Consider the following 19099-nt stretch of genomic DNA (forward strand, 5'->3'; position numbering starts at 1 on the left):
TCATTCCATAATGTTCTCTGTCTCTTGTTTGGTCATAAATTCTTCCATTCTCCATAAATATGACAGGTAAACTATTCCTTGTTCTCCCAGTTTGCTTATGCTATCAGCCTTTATATCTAAACCATGTACCCATTTTGATTTTATTTTGGTATACTGTGTAAGATGTTGATTCTTTCATATTCTGAGTATGTTATTCCCTTCTTGAGCCAAATCTGATGAAAGTAAAGTTCAAACAATGCTCATCTCCCTCTCTTCTTTTCCTCTACTGTAATAAGTCTTTGTGGTTCTCTCTTCATGTGATGTAATTTACTCTTTTCTGCCTCCTCCTTTCCTCTTCTCCCATTACAATCCCTTTTCACCATTTAATTACGTTTTTTATAATCACATCAAAGTCATTTTAAACCCACCTCCTTTGTCTATGTATGTCCTTTCTAAATGTTGTAATAAAGATATTAGTTCTCAAGAGTTACAAGTATCATCTTTCCATGTAGGGATGTAAACAGTTTGCTCTTATTGAATAACATGGTTTTTTTTTTTCCTCTCGTTTACCTTTTTATGCCTCTCTTGAGTCTTATATTTGAAGATCATATTTTCTGTTGAGTTCTGGTCTTTTCATCAGCAAAGTCTGGCAGTCCCCTATTTCATTGAATGTCCATCTCCTCCCCTGAAAGAGTATGCTCAGTTTCACTGGGTAGTTGATCCTTGGTTGTAATCCAAGCTTCTTTGACTTATGGAATATCATATTCCAAGCCCTCTGATGTTTTAATGTTGAAGCTGCAATGTCCTGCATAATCCTGACTGTGGTTCCATGATATTTGAATTGTTTCTTTCTGGCTGCTTGTAGTATTTTCTCCTTGGCCTAATAATTCTGGAATTTGGCTACGATATTCCTTGGAATTTTCATTTTAGGATCTCTTTCAGGAGGTGACTGGTGGATTCTTTTGATGACTATTTTGCCCTCTGGTTCTAGGACCTCAGGGCAATTTTCCTTGATGATTTCTTGAAAGATGCTGTCCAGGCTCTTTTTTTGATCATGGCTTTCAGGTAGACCAATAATACTTAAATTATCTCTCCTGGATCTATTTTCCAGGTCAGTTGTTTTTCCGATTGGGCATTTTACGTTTTCTTCTATTTTTCCATTCTTTTGATTTTGTTTGACTGATTATTGATGTCTTGTAGAGTCATTAGCTTCTGCTTGCCCAATTTTAATTTTTAACAAATTGTTTTCTTCAGTTAGTTTTTGTAACTCCTTTTCCATTTGGCCAATTCTACTTTTTAAATTGTTTTCTTCAGTGTACTTCCCCCCCATTCTATCAATTGTATTTTTAAAGGAATTGTTCAATTTTTCTTCTACCTCTCTTATTTGACTTTTAAAATTCTTCTTGAACTCTTCCAAGAAGGCTTTTTGGGCTTGAAACCAGTTCATATTCCCCTTTGAGGCTTCAGATATGGGTATATTGACAATGTGGTTCTCTCCTGAATTTGTATTTTGATGTTCCCTGTCACCAAGATTCTTCTCTGTCATCATTGTTTTTCTTTGTTGCTTCTTGCTTGTGTTTTTTTGCCTTTTTTCTGGCTTTTAAAGTTGATCTCTGCTTCTGGGGCACAAGGGGTACTTCCCAGCTTCTTGTGCTTTGGGCTAGGGACCTAGTTACTGGTTTTGTATGCTGGGGGCCTCAGGTGTTGGCAGCTGGAGGCTGTAGGGATCTGATAGTTTACCTGGTGCTGAGCTGGAGCTGGTGGTGCTGGCTAGTGTGTGCCTGGTGTTGGCGCTGGCCTGCTCTACCACCCTGGGGCTCAGGATGTCCCACTGGCTTGCTGAGGTTGGGCTTGCCACTGGCTTGCTGGGACACCTCCCATCCTGTACTGGTCCCCTTCAGCCACAGCAAGAGAGACCTTTCCCATTGATCCCCCTAACCTCCCAAGCTAAAAGACTGCTGCGCCTTGTCTTTCTGCTGACTCCACTATTTCAGGATTTTTCCTGGGGCAATATTCTCTGAGTTTTTCAAGGTCAATAAGGGAGGGCGAGAGCAACTTGCTGCTTTTTTCTCCATCTTGGCTCCCATTAGTTGAAATGGGTGACTTTCAAACATTTCATCTGTGGGCTGATAGCTCCAGGAGCAGCCATTGCTGTTGGTGCCGCTGCCGCTGCCACTGCTGTTGCCCCTGCTGCTGCCAAGTCAGTCACTCCCAAGGCCTGCTCCTGATTTGCTGGGTTTAGGGCTGTACTGGAGTACCTTGAGCTGAACTGTGCTTCTCTAACTCACCTAGTTCCAACAGAACCCTCCGCTGATCTTCTAAGTTGTCTCTGGTGTCCGTGAGCTGAGAAATCTGGAAACTGCCACTGTTGCCAGTGATTCAGTCCCCTGAGGCCTGCTCCAGCTTTGCTGGGGCCGGGTCTGTACTGGCACGGCCTGTGCTAGACTGTGGTCGTCTCTCAGCCTGGTGCAACAAACCCTTCCTGTCAACCTTTCCGGTTGTCTTGGGCTGGAAATTTGCATCACTCTGTTTCTTTGTGTGTTCTTCCACCTAGAATTTGTCCAGAATCACTTTTTAAAGGTATTTGAAGGGATTTGGGGGAGAGCTCAGGGGAGTCCCTGCTTTTACTCTCACTACTGTGTCTTTAATGGAATATAAAGCATGGTCCTGAATTATCTTCGCTGGATAAAGTTCTTAGATATTTTCATAGATGATGCTTAAAATTTATTTTCCCACACACATTATGATCCCCTGCTGTGTTGATATATAAAGTACATTGATGGAAGTAGGCATAGAAAATAAATTAGTCATGCATATATCACATTCATCAATAAGACTTTCCCATGACTAGCTTTTCTCTAATCAGAAGGATGGTTTGTTGTGTTTATTGTTGTTTCCCCCCTGTAGTTCACATCTTTTACTTAGTTCTTTGCCCTTTAAGAGTATAACTTGTGTTTCCCTAGTGTTGTAACTTTTGACAGCAGGATCCATGACACAGACCACCTCATTTCTGTAAAACTCAATATTTTGGAACATTACAGAACAGAATATAACAAAATTTTAAACAGAACTGCGTGGTGATCTCTAGAGTTTCTGTAATATATGAATGTGTTTCTGTAGATTAGGGTGGGGGCAGTGTTTTGATCTGGATGAAGAGTTGTGAATCTTTTACATGAAAAATTCTGAGCCTTACAGAATGCATTTATGGAATTGTATTAATTTCTTAATGAAATTTTTCTTCCAGATGTATCAAAGAATTCGACATTCAGAGTGCATTTACCGAGTAACCATGGAAAAGCTTTCCTATCACAGCATATGTACTGCAGAAGAATGGCAAAACCTCATGCATTTCACAGTCCCAGCAAACCTCCACAAAGAAATTGAATTGTGAGCTTTTTTGTACTTATAAAATCCATTGTTTCAGATATAAAGTTTTAACTAGTACCTAGCACACTTCCTTCATGTAGCAAATAACTGTGAATTGAATTTATTTGAATCTAATTTAACAAATGTGAACTGAGTTTACAATAGAATGAGTTATAGGATTAGAATAAATAATTTCTACATTGTATATTATGTACTTTTTGTGGCAATGTATTCCACCTGTTGATTATGAAAATTCTGAGACTAACTTTGAAAAGAAAGCCATTTTCTTTTCATTTTAATGAAAAAATTGTTTAAAAAAATTTTAAGGGACTCAGAATGGACTGTCGTCCCGTAACTGAAAGTGTTTTAAAATAAATTATGACATTTCACTGGTTTCATTTGATAATATTGCATCTTAATAATCAAAGGGAACTTATGAAATTTGCTTCTTCAAGAGACTCTTAAAAAGAAGGGAGGTTTGTCTAGGAAAGTAAAAAAGATTGGATGACTTCAAGATTGCTTCTAGCTATTCTATTCTGTAATTATTTTAAATCACTTGATGTATAACTAGGCAATTTATCTTCTCCTTCTTCGTCTTTGTGTTTATTTTAAGTTACTTGTACTCTAAGTAAATTTACCTCTTCTAATTTCAGGTATCATTTTGATATCAGTCCTTTTGAGGAAATGTGGCCTGCCATTTTTGTCTACATGGTACATCAGTCCTGTGGGACAGCCTGGTATGAATTTCTGAGATACATTTTCAGAAATTTGAGTGTTGTTGTTCATTATATAGTTTCCTTTTATGCCATATACCTCTTCCTCTTCGATTTGTTATTATTTGTAAATCTCTAGTATATACTGAACTTTCAAAAATGTAAAACTGTGTTGGTTTTTTTCTCACTAAGAAGGAGATTTTGAGGTTCTAGGACAAGTCAGAAAAAGGCTTTTCAGTTCTTCTAAGACATTGTGCATGAAGGTTGGGCAGCTGCTGTCAGGCTGTGTCTGAATAGGGCTCTACAGATAAATAATAGTTAAAACTTACAGTATTTCAGACATGACTAAGAAAGATAATTCTTAAGATACTCTTTTTTTAATTTTCAAAAATGTTTATTTAAAGAGCAGCCTGTGAATTAATATCTATTTTCTACTTGTCAATAGGAAATCACAACTTTACAAAAGTTATGTGAAAAACTAGGTTTATTATTAGAGAAATGAACATGCATGTAGAATGCAAAGGCAGAGCGAAGAGTTCCCCAATCCATACAGAAGTTTGCCTTTTTAATAATAGCGGGACAAAGGAAGGAGGAGATACCAGGAAGGGAACAAGGAGGGGAAAAGGTGCAGTAAAGGTGGGAAAAGGATAAAACTCCTCCCAAAGGGGAGGAGCAAGTCGATGGCAAAAGCTGCGTTCTTTTCCCTTAGGGACTGCTAGGCTATGAAAATAGAAGGGTCCACTTATCTTCACAGACTTCTAGCTTCACAAGTCTAGTGTAGAATAGTGCAGACTGCCTGGAGCCTGTCTTGACTCCCAAGGTTACACAGACAGTCCAGCTTGGGATACAAACATCACGTGTCAGCTCTGGTTGGGGGCTTTGTCCTAGGCACATTGAGCTTCCTGCATGCTCTGGCTGCTTCCAGTTTTTCTGCAAAATATGGCAACTCAAAAAGACAAGTTCTGGGGATCCCTTAACAGTCCTTACCATACTTAAAACCATAAATATTTCTGTTAAAGCAAGCATTAAAAAAGGCACATATTTGTCACTCTGTCACTAGTTTAACTATGACAACTCAGTTTCTTTAAAAAAATGCTTCATTTTCCTCTCATCTTTAAATCCTTCACACCCAATATCTTCCAACTGATGATTATATGCTAGGAATTTAGGTAGTCCTTAAATATTTGTATTTTGAGAACCAGTGTCCATCAGGCTTTTAGTTTATTTACGATGATCTAACTAATCTCTATAGTACTGGTGAGTGCCAAGTGTTTGTACTTCTATTTTCCCCTTTTCTTCTCAGGCTATAGATCTGAACTGCCTAGTAGAAGTTACTCTGTCTTTACCCACAGTTATTCAGAATACATTAGGGGCATCTAGGTGGCACAACTGATAGAGTGCCAGGACTGAAGTCAGAAAAACATATGTTCCTGTGTTCACATTCTGCCTCAGACCCTTATTAGTTGTGTGACCCTGGGCAAGTCACTTAACCCTATTTGCCTCAGTTTCCTCATCTCTCAAATGAGCTAGAGAAGGAAATGGCAATTCACTCCAGTATCTTTGCCAAGAAACCCCAAATGAGGTTCCAAAGAATTGAACATGATTGAAAACAACCAAAGAACAAAATTCAAAATATAGGGTGTGCCAAAAGTCTTAGTGAAACTTTAAGATATTAAAGCTTAATCAGCATTTTTCCTGCATTGCTTCTTCAGACATTTATTCCTTCTGAACATTCTAAAAAAGCCAAATAAAATAAAATGTGATTAGAACAAATCTGGAATATATATACACACACACACAGGTATACAGACAGACACATATGCATATATATAGAGAGATAGAGATAGATATAGATGTAGATATAAATTCCTTTTGTACACTTTTTGTATCTTTTGTAGGGTTTAATTTTATACACTTGGGTTTGGCTACTGCCAAAATTTAGATTTCAAACTTTAAAATGGAGTTGTACTTGTATAGAAAACACTTGTGATTCAGTTCCCCACTTTGTATTTTTATAGTTTTGAATATTTATTCTACATGACAACTTTTTCCAAGCAGTATTCAATACTTTGTTTTCATTGAACACAAGTGAAGTGCAGAAATGCTTGCAAAGGTGGGATTTACAGGGGTTTGTATGCTTTGTGGCTGTATATTTCAAAACAGTGTTGATTGAATACATTCCCTGGTTGTCTTGTTTAGATTTTAGGACTAGTTTGGAAGATTACAAATCTTAGATTCTCCCAGTTTTTCTCAGTTTATTCAAGCCAGTCTCTTGAGTTTAGCCAAGTCTGCCTTACTAGAAAGAGAGAAAGTTAAATGTATTTCCATGTAAAATGAAAGAGGGTTAGATAAGTACTTATGCCTGCTTTTCCCTACCTTCTTAAAAATGATAAGGTATATTTCAAATATATGTAAAAACATATATTTAGTTAGATAGGTGTATCTTATTGACTAGTATACATTTTAAATGGAAATGCATATACACATATACTCCTCATTTTTAAGAGATCTGATTTAGGGATCCCTGTGAGTAAGGAATTCTGCCAGTACTTTCTCAGAGTTTCTATACTTCAGCTCCTATTTATAGAGAGAAGAAAGTGAGGGAGGCAGAAATATACACATTTTTTCCTTGGAAAAGTTTGTAATTTTCTTTTCTTAGCAATAGGAAGAGGTGTGGGTGTGGGTGACATATCATCCATCAAATTACTACTCCATTCCCACCGTGGAAGTGACTTTGGGTACCCAAAGGCTTTGCCAGACACAAGCTCAGGCAGGTCCTACAAAACTAGAAAAGCTTTTAACTTGGGTCTATAGACAGGCGCTACATATATCATTCATGGACCACGCTAATTAAGCACATAGAACTCATTATAAAAGACTTGGCCACAGCAACTAATTAATACTTTTTGATAAGGAATGGTGGGGAGAGATTGCAATCTGTGTTGTTACAGAGAATGCACACACTGATGAAACTCTAGATGTGTGTGTGTGTGTGCACGTACGTGTGCTGTGTACATATTTAAATCCTAGGCCTCTGTTCTTTATATCTATAAATTTACTCTAGTTGACCACTAAGATCCCTGTTCTTCCCATAATCCTATTTACTGCTGGGTACATAGAAGGATGGATGGATACATACATAGATGGGTGGATGGAAGGAAGAGAAGGAGGGAGGGTATTGTTACTTAGTGGATCAAGTCTTGGACTTCACATCAGAGCGCTGGGTTTAGATCCTGCATTTTACAGTTTTTACCTATGTGACTGTGTGAAGTCATTTAACATTTCTGGACCTCGGGCAGCTCCCGAGGGCTATACTTTCCAGATAGTTCTCTCTTTAAGTCGGTAGAAGTTCCTACACTGGGAAATTCCACATAGATAATGTCACAGGTGCTTGTCATATTAACTTATATGCATATAAACCTAAGTGTATATATTTGTGGATGTATGCATATATCAATTAGTCATCAAAAGTTTGTCAAGCACTGGTGTGTCCCAGGCACTCTGGTAAGGGCGGTATGTCCAAAGAAAGGCAAAAACACAAAAGCATACCCTGCCTTTCACATACTAATTAGCTATAGGATGATATGATATATGTGTATAAAACCATGTTTTGATATTTTTCTTTTAGAGTATATAGTTTTTAATTGACATAAACTGATTTAATTTTTTTTTTACTTTTATAACAATTTCTTTCCCCTACAGCTTTGACTATGAAAAGTTATGTCGTTTTATTATGTCTGTTAAGAAAAACTATCGACGAGTTCCTTATCACAACTGGAAACATGCAGTTACTGTGGCACACTGCATGTATGCCATACTTCAGAATAATCAAGGGCTTTTTACAGACCTTGAGGTAGGTATAGACAGAAAAACTACTTCACATTTCAGCTAAACCTAGAGAAAATGCTATTCTATGAAGCCAAATAACTCAAGTACTTTGAGACTCTAATGGACTTTACTTAAATCTCAATAACTAAGCCTCATCAATGTCATAGTTATTCAGGGCACTTATCAGTGCCCTCTTTACCAAACAGATCTTCTGTTGTTATTTTTTTAACCCAAGTTTTTAGCTTATGCCATTTAGCATATTCTTTTTTGTGTACAAAATATAAGTATAAAGATTACACTTAAAATTATTTGCAAAATGTATCTGCAAACTTAGCACCAAGTTCTGTACAATCTATCTCTGTAACATTTCTCATATCTCTCCCCTTCTTTCTGTTGCTAATGTCCTTACTCTAGTCCAGGCCCTCATTGTCACCAACTTTGACTAATATGATGACTTTGTAATATCTTCCTGTCCCGTACTTTCTCCCCTTAACAGTTTGTCCTTCATATCCGTAACAGAATTGTCTCTCAGAGGCATAGAACTAATCATATCAATTCCTGTACTTAAAGTCTTCAATGACTACCTACCAAAGAAAGTTCTGTTTTCCCTGACATTCAAGGGCCTTCAGTCCTTGGCACAGTTTTATCTTCTTGGCTTTTTTTTTTTTCATTATTCCCCTCCATATATCCTTTACTTGTTGTTAATTGAACCCTTGTCTGACCTATAGTCAGTTCTCATTCAGAGTAAAGAAGAATGAGACAGACACACAGATAATTTTTTAAAAATCCAAATGAATGTGATTTGCTCCACGTCAGTTTCCTTACTGATACTTTGTCTCTGTTCTTTCACCCTTTTCCTTCACTATCACACTGACTATAAATGAATAGAGAAATTGGATTCCCCTGGGGAAGTTTCAGCTGAAGATAAAGAAGAAAGGGAAAAGGCTGGGACTGGGATCTTGTCAATCAATCAATAATCAATAAACGTTTATTAAGTGCCTACTGTGTGTCTGGCACTGTGCTAAGTGCTGGCAGAATCTACATGTTTCTCTGTGGGGACAAGTGGCAGTTGATAGCATTATTGAAAATTGTTAATGTGACATTCAGGGCAAGGTATGAGTCTCATCCCAGCCCATTTCCTTCCTCTGAACATCTGTGCTACATTTCCTTAGCGAAAAGGACTTCTGATTGCATGCCTGTGTCATGACCTGGACCACAGGGGATTCAGTAATAGCTACCTTCAGAAGTTTGATCACCCTTTGGCAGCTCTCTATTCCACCTCAACCATGGAGCAGCACCACTTTTCGCAGACAGTATCCCTTCTACAGGTAAGGGGACTGAATATGCTACCTCCACACAACACTTCTTATGTGCACGCCAGACAAGTACGTTCATCATTTTCCTCCATTGTTATCTGAAACATGATAGGTTTTGTAAGTGATAATTGTAATTTGTAAGGGAGAAATAAATAGTGGCATGTGGCAAAGATCACCAGCTAAGGCATACTACCATGCAATTCTTTGTATATTTAGCTATTTTTACATGTACTGTAAAATCTGTACTTAAATTTGTATTATATTTAAGTATCTTTGTCCTCTGAGATAAAAAAAAATCTTTCATGAAAGTCAGAAGCATGTGTTTCTCTTTGCACATTTGATTTAGCCATCGGAACAAGTACAAAATCCAAGGTAATATTGATGTTTTAATTTAAACATACAATTTCACTTGCCTTTGGGCTACAATGTAGAAACAAAACTGTTGTATCCTAAAGTCAACCTCAGGAAGGTGTGCAAACCTCAGGAAAGTTGGAGGGTTTAGAACTCTTTTCTCTTTTTTTTTTTCTAAATGTGTTGGTTTTTTTTTGTTTTAGAATGATTTAGGAAGGTTCAGTCACCAGGATGGGGATGGTGCTAACTTTCACTGTGTTCTCATGTGATATGCTTCCTTTATGTGCACTTTAAATTAGCTCATTTTACCTATATTAGAAAAAGTTATCTGTTGAATGATACTGAACATAAACACTTCCAAAATTTGGGTATGGTTTATTTTCCATTTAAGCAAAATGACTATAGATTTCTGACTAATGACATGAATGTGATAAACTTATGTTTATAAATCGTAGGATTAAAGCTAGAAAAGACCATAGACTTTATTTAGGCCAGTCCCCTCAGATAGAGGTAAGGAAATTAAGGCCCAAAGAGATTTAAATGATTTACCCAGTGTCACAGAGATAGTCAATAGAAGAACCAGGATTTGGACCCTGATTTTCCTCTTCCAAGTCTAGTGCTTTTTCCACTAGACCATACTGCCTATCATATAGGGATGTCAGGCATATGCTTAGGGGCAGCTAGGTGTCACAGTGAATAGAGCACTGAGCCTAAAGTCAGGAAGACTCATTTTCCTGAATTCAAATCTAGCCTCAGATCCATACTAGCTGTGTGACCAGGTCACTTAACCCTGTATACCTCAGTTTCCTCATCTGTAAAATGAGCTTGAGAAGGAAATGGCAATTCACTCCAGTATCTGCAAAGAAAACACCAAATGAAGAGGCAGAAGCAACTGAACAGCAAAAAGGCATATATGCTGCCTCCTCCATCACTCTGAAAGTAGGGTGACAGCCTTTTAGCCATTCCTTTCCAATAGTCTTCGACGATTGCAGTAAATATTGACTATGTTGGAATATCAGAGTAAAGTTTGACTATGAATAAAAAGTTTTATTTAAAATTGACTTTAAACTCATAGTAGGTAGCTCAACCCTTATGCAAAATTGTAATGAGAAACATTCTTGTACTCCATTCTGTCTCTTGTTGTACTTCTCTGGTCTTTAAATGTACCTCAAAATGTGTAGACCTGGACAAGGGACTGATGTTCCTCAGTGGTGCTTTCTCTTTTAGATCTTTCTTTACCCCTTTCCTCCGTCAGAAGAGCAGTGCATCTACTTTTTCACCAGACCCTCCCTGAACTAGTTAGCTAAATGTGATAAACTAATTTAAGCTCAGATTTTCATGAATAATAATGACTTTCACCTTTATTTCACCTTTCCTGTGTAACATAATTACACTTTTAATAGAGGGACATTTTGTAGTTTAATCCAAGGGAATTCTAGTTGTTAATTCTAACACATTTCAAGCTCAATGCATGTGCTCACAGGAAGATATTTTTAGATTGGGAGGCCTTTGGTTTCCTCTAAAATACTATCTATCATAAAATACCCTCTTCTCCCTGTGCATAGCTCTACTCTCACATATAGCAATGAGGCTACTTTTTGTTAACCCCCTGGGGGCTCTTTATTTATGTTGTAGAATTGAGAACTGTTGGGAATATAGAATAATGGAAATAGGGAACCATCACTAAGTTCTGTCATGCCAAAGATGAATTAATACATTTTAATGCTGGATAGCAGCTGCCTGGCACAGAAGTTGTGAGGATCAAATGAGATGGTATTTGTTTTAAAAAAGTGCTTAGCATAGTTCTTTGCATATAGTAAGTGCTAACAAATGTTTATTCCCTTCTTCATATAATAATGTATACTGTATAATATATATAATATTTACAGTATAATATAATATTTAATGCATTGGCATCATCATAATAAAATAATAGAAAACCATAATTGCAAACTAAGATGTTACAAAGTAAAGAATATAGATCCGATATTGAAAGACTAAATTATACTATAGTATACCATTAGTTGATATTTTTTGAAAGCTTACTTGATATCTTGCATTGTGCTCTGGGAGAGATAAAGATCTGGTCTCAAGGAACTTAGGGCTTAGTTAAGAAGAAGAGATGGATATTTGATCAGCTAAATGAGAGAAGTGTGAAATGATGATAGAGGCAGTTCCATAAGGCAGTTAAGTGCATAACCTCAGAAAAATCCAAAGGGTTCAAGATGTCAAGTTAGGTTTCTATGAGGCAATAGGACTCGAGCAGGGCCTTGAAGCTTTTGAAACGATGGAGAAGGGGAGGGCATTTTCTATTGAAAAGATACCAAGAACAAAAAGGCCTAGGTGGGAATGCATGTGTTCTTTTCAAGGAGAGTTAGTGGACCAATCTATCCTCAATTAAGGGTTCCTATTATCCTACTCTTTATTTTTTTCCTTATTTCCATATGCATGGCAAACTGTATAATTATATCCTTTTGTATTGTATAGGGGTTATTGGAAAGTATAGTGAAATTTAGCCATGGTACTGACCCACCTGTTGTCTAGATCACATATTTCATATAGGGGACCAGTGAAAGAAACTATTAGAAAAATAGTTCTGGGGGCAGTTAGGTGGCACAGTGAATAGAGGTCTGGCCTTGGAGTCAAAAGGACCTGAGTTCAAATGTGGTCTGACACATGACACTTACTATCTGTGTGACCCTGGGCAAATCACTTAACCCCAATTGCCTCACCAAAAAGCAAAAAAAAAAAAAATTCTGGTTCATATTGTAGCAAGTAATACTTGAATGTTTTCCCAGCAAGTTTGAATTATGCTGTCATTTTAACCTCCTTTCCCTAACTAAAGTAAGGACACTGATCTCTGTAGACATCTCCATTAAAAGGTTAGATTTTAGGTATAAATAGGATGTTTCTGTCAGTTTTGTGAAGGTATTTTAAGAGCATTTTTCTTTTAAGGAGTGCTTAGTTGACTAGTTTTTGTTATTTTATTACCATATGTAGTAACTTAATTCTTTCTTACCTTTTCCAGCATTGTGAAGTCTCAGTATTTTAAAAAAAATACAAAACTGATTAATTAGGAAGTGATTATTTGCATTAAATTTTTTTTCACTCTGTTTAATTTTTTTGTTTTTTTTGTTTTCCCCACTATAGCTCACAAAAGTTTCCTTTGATCCATATTCATATTTTTTTTTTACAATCTCATGAGGTGTGTAAAGTGAGTTACATACCACTGTGTATTTTATATTAACTTTTATTGTTCTAACTCAAAGTTTCTGGCCCATTAGTCTGAACTAATCAGGATTTGCTGTAGTATATTTTTGAATGTAGAAAAAAAAGCTGATTGCTATTGTTCATTCAAATTTGGTGGTAGCTACACTGACTGGCTAGTACATAGAAAACCACAGAAAGTAGTCCTGGGACGCTTATTCACATGTATTGTGCTTTTGACATTTTGACATTTCTATTGTAGGTGTATTTTTTTTTCCCCATGTGAGCTCTAACTGATAAAGTTTACATGGAGGGTTACAGGACATTCCAGCAATGATTCCTCAGTTTTCTTGTGCACATATACTATGTGTCTTTTTATTCATGCCAAATAACTGATGGACCCTAAATCAGTAGCTATGGGCATTAAGGTTGCCCAGCTGAGCAGTCAAGAATATCTGGAAATTCTGGTTATGGTGTGTGGTCTGTGTGCCATCAAAATAATTAACAATCAGGTCCCATAGAAGTTGCTATACAACTGTTTGCATTGAGTGTGCATTAATAATGGGTTGCACTAATTGACAAACATAATTCAGCTTGCCGAGAAATATCTTATTTGATAATATAGAACAAAAACTTCTTTGAATTATTCACCTGTCAGTTACAAAAAGGGTGACACAGTGGAATAAATATTTCTCCTCATTCTTGAGAAGAGGAATGCTTATCTGTGCTAGTGGAGAAGTGTGACTGAAATTTCTACAGGCTCATGGCATACCAGTCCATACTAGTCTCCTATGAGGTGTACTGTGCCTCATAGCATCCCCTGGTCCAAATGAAGTCTGAATAATCTTCAAGCAGTACTGCTAGTTGCACATTATAGCAAGCCAAAGCTTGTTAGCTCTTTGAACTGCTTTGGAAGCTGATTGTATATTGGTGGTTTGGAACTTTACAAATAAACTTAATTTACATTTCCAAGTAGAAGAATTGAATGTTGATCTTGTAAATTTTAAGTCTTGTAAATATTCTTAGATACTAACTTTATGCAAGTTGGGCTAAAAAGCCACATTGTATCTGATTTGTAGTGTGTATAGATTACAGAGATTACAAAGGTAATATGGAAATATTTACCTGTTTTAGATATTTTCATTGGTGACTGATGTCTTTATACAGCTATCATATTTCAGCGTGAGCTCTTATTTGTCAGATGAGAGGCCTGAAAACAAATGCAACTTACTCAACTATGTAATAATAGAAATGTGCTGGGTGATTTATCATAGATTCTTTCTGAAGGGAAGAGAACCTGGAATAGATTTTTAGCCTGAAGACCCTGAACAAAAATTTTTATCATGCCTTTCTGCACTTTATAAATAATGAAAAAGGGGCCAGCTTCTGTGTATATTCCAAGTAGGAAATAGGCTGTGGAAAACCTTCAGATCTCATGCACAGCAGAGGGAAGGTGGGAGAATACATCTGAAGGGAAGGTTACCACAGAATAGACTGGTGTATGAATTCAGAGGGGACTCATTTAACCTCACTCTGAGCCATGACCTAGATGGAGGGGGAAGAAACGGAGATGGTTCATAAAGCCACTTAGAATGTGAAAACTGAAGGGAAGTTCAGAGATAATTTTAATTCAAGCCCATCATACAGTAGACGAGGACACCAGGAAGTTACCAGGACTTATGAACCATGACACCCATAGATTGTGACTCACTTACTTTAGTGGCAGAGAAAGGATTAGCCCACAGGGCTCCTGAAACTCAATCCAGTGTTCTTTGCATCACAGCAATGTTGAAGGGAAAATGGATTTATTCACTGAAGAGTAGGAGTAGGCAGTGGATGCCATGGGCTTTCCTTGATTCTTTTTCAAGCACGGTTTTAGTAGAGAACTAGGATGAAAACTAAGGCAACACTTTCTATTTTCCACAATTCAAATTTTCTTGTCCTTGTTAGAGAGAACAATTTCATTTTAGAATGCATATTGCTCTATCAAATAAGCGTAATAAAGCATTGATTAATTAAAATGCTTGGGAGTGGAATATTTTGGAAAATTACATTTTCTATTTGGATATTAACAAGGAAACACATTTTGTTTCCACACAGATAGTTGAAGGAAATCTTTCAAACATATATTTGTCTACTTTTCTGTCAGTATGCAGAAGATAATGTATTCTTTCTTTGATAGTTGAGGATATTTTAATGCATCAGCATCATCATTATGCTATTTAATAAATGCGCTATAAATTTAGAAGGTAGAAAGTACGGGAAATTGAATTAAATCTATGTTGTTCCTAAAACATAACTTGAAAGTAGTATGTTTTTTTCTTAAGCATAAAATTCCTGGTGAGCTTGTTTTGCTGTTATTTGTATTTGCTGCTTTTTGCTCAAAGGTGAGTATGGGGTGGGAAAGGTGGCACATTAGATTTCAGTGACAGAAGTTGTGCTATTCCCTTTACAATGTTCTTATTTTTAACTTAAGGTGTTTGAAAGATAGAGGACAAATATATTTGCCTTAATGATAGCCATATTTATATAGCACTTTACAGTTTACAGGACAGTACAGTACACCTCTGTGAAATACACATTTTGAGCATAATATTATCCCCATTTTACAGAGCAGAAAACTGAGGCTCAGAGAAAACAATGGTCATGTAAAGTTCTGTGTCGGAGCTCACATTCAAACCCTGGTGTCTTCTGATTCCATTTCCAGTTCTCACTACAGTATGTTATGTTGACTTTGGTTTCTAATCTCATAGTCTGCAAGTCTTCATTTTCTCCCTAAGACAGGTAAAAGAGAAGCATAGAATAGTGGTTTGTGGATTCCTGCGTAAATACAAATATACCCTAGGATCAACTTAAATACTCACTGTCTGATTCATTATCTACACTCTTAATTTAGCTTCAAGTTCATGGCATATGTTGAAGAAGCGGGGATGTTTAGCTTAAAGTTCAGCTTTGAGTAGAGAGATATGCTATCTTTCTTCAAGCATTTTAAGGGAAGTCACAGAGAGGAAGAAATAGACAGAAGTAGGAATAATGGGGTAAAAGTTAAGCAGATGGAGTCTCACAATCAAAAAAAGCTTCCTGACAAAGCCACTCAAAACTAGAACATGCTGTAGGAGGATGGTGGGATCCTTGCCCCTACTCCAGATTTTCAGGAAAAGGTTGAATGACTGGTTTGGGAAATGCTGTCGAAAGAATTTTGTTCAGGTAAATTTTGTTCTGGGTTACCTCAGAGGTTCTTTCCAATTTTGACATTTCTTGATTCTTGTACATGATATTCATTAAATTTACTTATAATTGCTTCAGGTGTGGACAGCAGCACTGTAACATCTTAAATCTCATCATTTCTCAAAATGAAACCTGAACTTTGCAATTTTAATCACCAAGACAACCCTCATAGCTTTCCAATTCTCCCATTCTTTTTATTTACCCTAAGTCCATTCTTCATCATTGTAGGATTATAGCTTCATAATACAGAACTCGAAGGGACTTCAAAGGCCCTTAATACAACCTCTTCATTTGGCAAGTGAGGAAAGTGAGGCTTAGGGAAATTCAGTAATTTGTTCGAGATTACACAAGGAGTAGGCTTTGAGGCAGGATTTGAACCCAGGCCATCTGACTCTAGAGCCAGGACTCTGTTCACTCTACCGCATTGCTGGTTCTTTGATCCATCTTTCTTCTTTCTGTTCATTTTGCCCCAACTGCCTTCAAGTAGCTCCATACCTAAAATTTGCCTAACAGTCTGCACCTCCCATGTTTCACTAGGTACTCTCCTAGGATACCTTGCTTCTTCACTTAATATACTATGTAGTCCTGACCAACCCATTCTTCCTGAATGACCTGCACCATGTGATTTCTCTGTTCCTGTACCTGAGTTCCTAAGTAGCATCACTACTAAAAATCAACAAAAAAGAGCTGAGCTTTGGTATTATTGAAAGTACTCTTTTGAAAGATCTCTGAGGACCTTTTTCTTAAAAAAAAAAATCTGGCACTTTTTTTAGGTTCTCATCTCCCTTGACTTGTTTTCAGCATTTGATAGTGATGACAATTTCCTCATAATGCATTCTCTTTTACCTTAGATTTAAAGAAACTACAGTCTGCAAGTTCTCCTACTTTTCTGAGTGTTCATTCTCTGTCTCCTTCACTGGCTCCTTTTTATCTTCTCACCTCTTTATGTTGACTGTTCCCTAAGGTCCTGTCCGTGGCCCAGTTCACAGGGTATAAGTCTATCCCTTGGCATTATCAGTCACATGATCACAAAATCAAACTCAGAAGGGACCCTGAGGCCACAGAGTCAAACTTGTATCTGAACAAGAGTCCCCTCTTAACCAATGATCATTTAGCTTCCATTTGATGGCCTAAAATGGCGACTCTGAACATAACCTGTTAAACTTTTGGAAAATACCAAACCTAAATTTGCTTTTCTGCAACTTCAATCCATCTGTTTTCTTGTTCCAAACAGAAATCAAATCACATCCTCTTCATGAAAAACCTTCAATATTTGAAGAGAAAACTCTTCTTCTCACTATGTAAACATTCCAGTCTCCTTTGTCTTAACTATCTTTATAGCATTATCACCAATCCTACAGCAGCTGTGAAGAGATCTGAATACAGTTATGGTGGTTTTCACCAATTAATTATAATCAGTCAGCAAGTATTTGTCAAGCACCTCATTATGCAAATAGCATTGTGGGGAAGCTATAAAAGAAGTAAATGACTTAGTCCTTAAAAGACCTTACAAATTAGTAGGAGACACAAAACTAATAGATATGAAAATATATAGAATTATAATTATGTGAGGTTACAAATGGAAAGGGACCCCCAATGTCATTTAGCTCAAACCTCTCATTTTACTGACAAAGAAATAGGCTCAGGGAAGCAAAGCAGTCCAACAAGAGCCACAAAGGGAATTAGTGGCAGATCCAAGACCTCAGAGCCGGTCTCTTGACTTTTAGTCCAGTGAGCTTTTTCCAAGGAGTTTGAGTACAGGGTGACCGTAGGCAGAATTATGAAGTGGACAAGGCTTAACTTCCCTACTGCTCACCTTCTTTTTCTCAATTCTTTCCCTTCCCCCAACCTGTGAAGTACTTTTTCTTCCCTATACAAAGTAAAGCAGATTTTATAAGTCACAAACAGCTTACTGCACATTAATTTAACCTCTTATCCCTTTTAGCTCTGTTTGCATTTTTTAAGAAGATCATGTTAAGACAACCAATTTGGGGGAGGTTTGGCTTCTTCCTCGTGCCTCTCAAATCATACCACATGCATTGAGGCTTGTCAGAGTGTACCTTAAACTGACCATCAACAAACAAAAAAGGATAACATGTATTTTGGTAGAACACACAAACATTTGTAGAGCATGAGAATATGAATGCATTTTAGATTAAACTTATAATTTTCCACACCAGACTTTTTTTTTAAAAGAATAACATGTAGCCCAATGTCTGAACTCTAGTAAATGTTTGTTAAATTGAATTGAATAATGACCAATTTTCGTTTCATCATAAAAAATATATAGAACTTGGAAAACTCCAAACATGAGTGCAGAGATAAACGATCGATCGACATTTAAATCAAGGGTTCTTAACCTGGGGACCCAAGGATAGACTGCAGAGAGTCCTTAAACTGGGATGGAAAAAAATTGCTTTGTTTTCAATAACTTGGTTTCCTTTGTAATCTTTTATTATTATTCTGAGAAGGGATCCATAGGCTTCACAAGACATCACAAGGGGATCTGTAAACACACAAAAATGTTAAGAACCTCTTATTTAAATGAACTAAGTTTATTTAGCTTAGAGAAAATAAGTAGTCATAGCATGCTTATTAATGTTTTTCAAATATGGTAAAACCTCAATGCTAATTATGTTTAGCAAATCATAAAATAGGAATATTTCCTGTTAAAATTATATTTTCTCACTAACATACTTTAAAATTTTGGAATTGTATTTCATAGGATCAGTGACTTTGATCTGGAAGGGACCTCAGAGGTCATTGACCTTAATGTGACATAAAAATCACACTCAAATGCTCAATGCAGAGTTTGCTGCCTCTTTGAAAGACCTTAGTGATCTAAGTCAGTGTTGTCAATCTCAAATAGAAACTGAGGACACTAAACCTTACATGAGGATCCCTGTGGGTGCCTGTTGACTTAGAAAACCATATATTATCATTACCTAGATTCTATTTCTATTTATTTTGTTACATATTTCCTAATTACATTTTATTCTGGTACAGGCTGCACTCAGGAGTATTTGTGGACCAGCCCTTTTGTGTTTGACAGCTCTGATAGAAGTACAAAAAACACAAGTGTAAACAAAAACTCCAGTAGTCATTTTATGT

At 36.7% G+C, this 19099-nt stretch overlaps 1 protein-coding gene across 1 annotated transcript in view; it reads left to right on the forward strand.

Annotated features, from left to right (window-relative positions):
- The window catches only part of PDE10A (phosphodiesterase 10A), a 171018-nt gene that overhangs the window by 95508 nt on the left and 56411 nt on the right, over positions 1-19099 (forward strand). Inside the window, exons 13-16 of the mRNA XM_027841239.1 lie at positions 3224-3366; positions 3999-4082; positions 7761-7911; positions 9059-9214. Coding sequence (XP_027697040.1) covers positions 3224-3366; positions 3999-4082; positions 7761-7911; positions 9059-9214 — 534 coding nt within the window. The remainder of the gene's footprint in view (positions 1-3223; positions 3367-3998; positions 4083-7760; positions 7912-9058; positions 9215-19099) is intronic.

Source organism: Vombatus ursinus, unplaced genomic scaffold (genome assembly GCF_900497805.2).
Source record: "Vombatus ursinus unplaced genomic scaffold, bare-nosed wombat genome assembly UNPS02014857.1, whole genome shotgun sequence".
Classification (NCBI taxonomy): Eukaryota; Metazoa; Chordata; class Mammalia; order Diprotodontia; family Vombatidae; genus Vombatus; species Vombatus ursinus.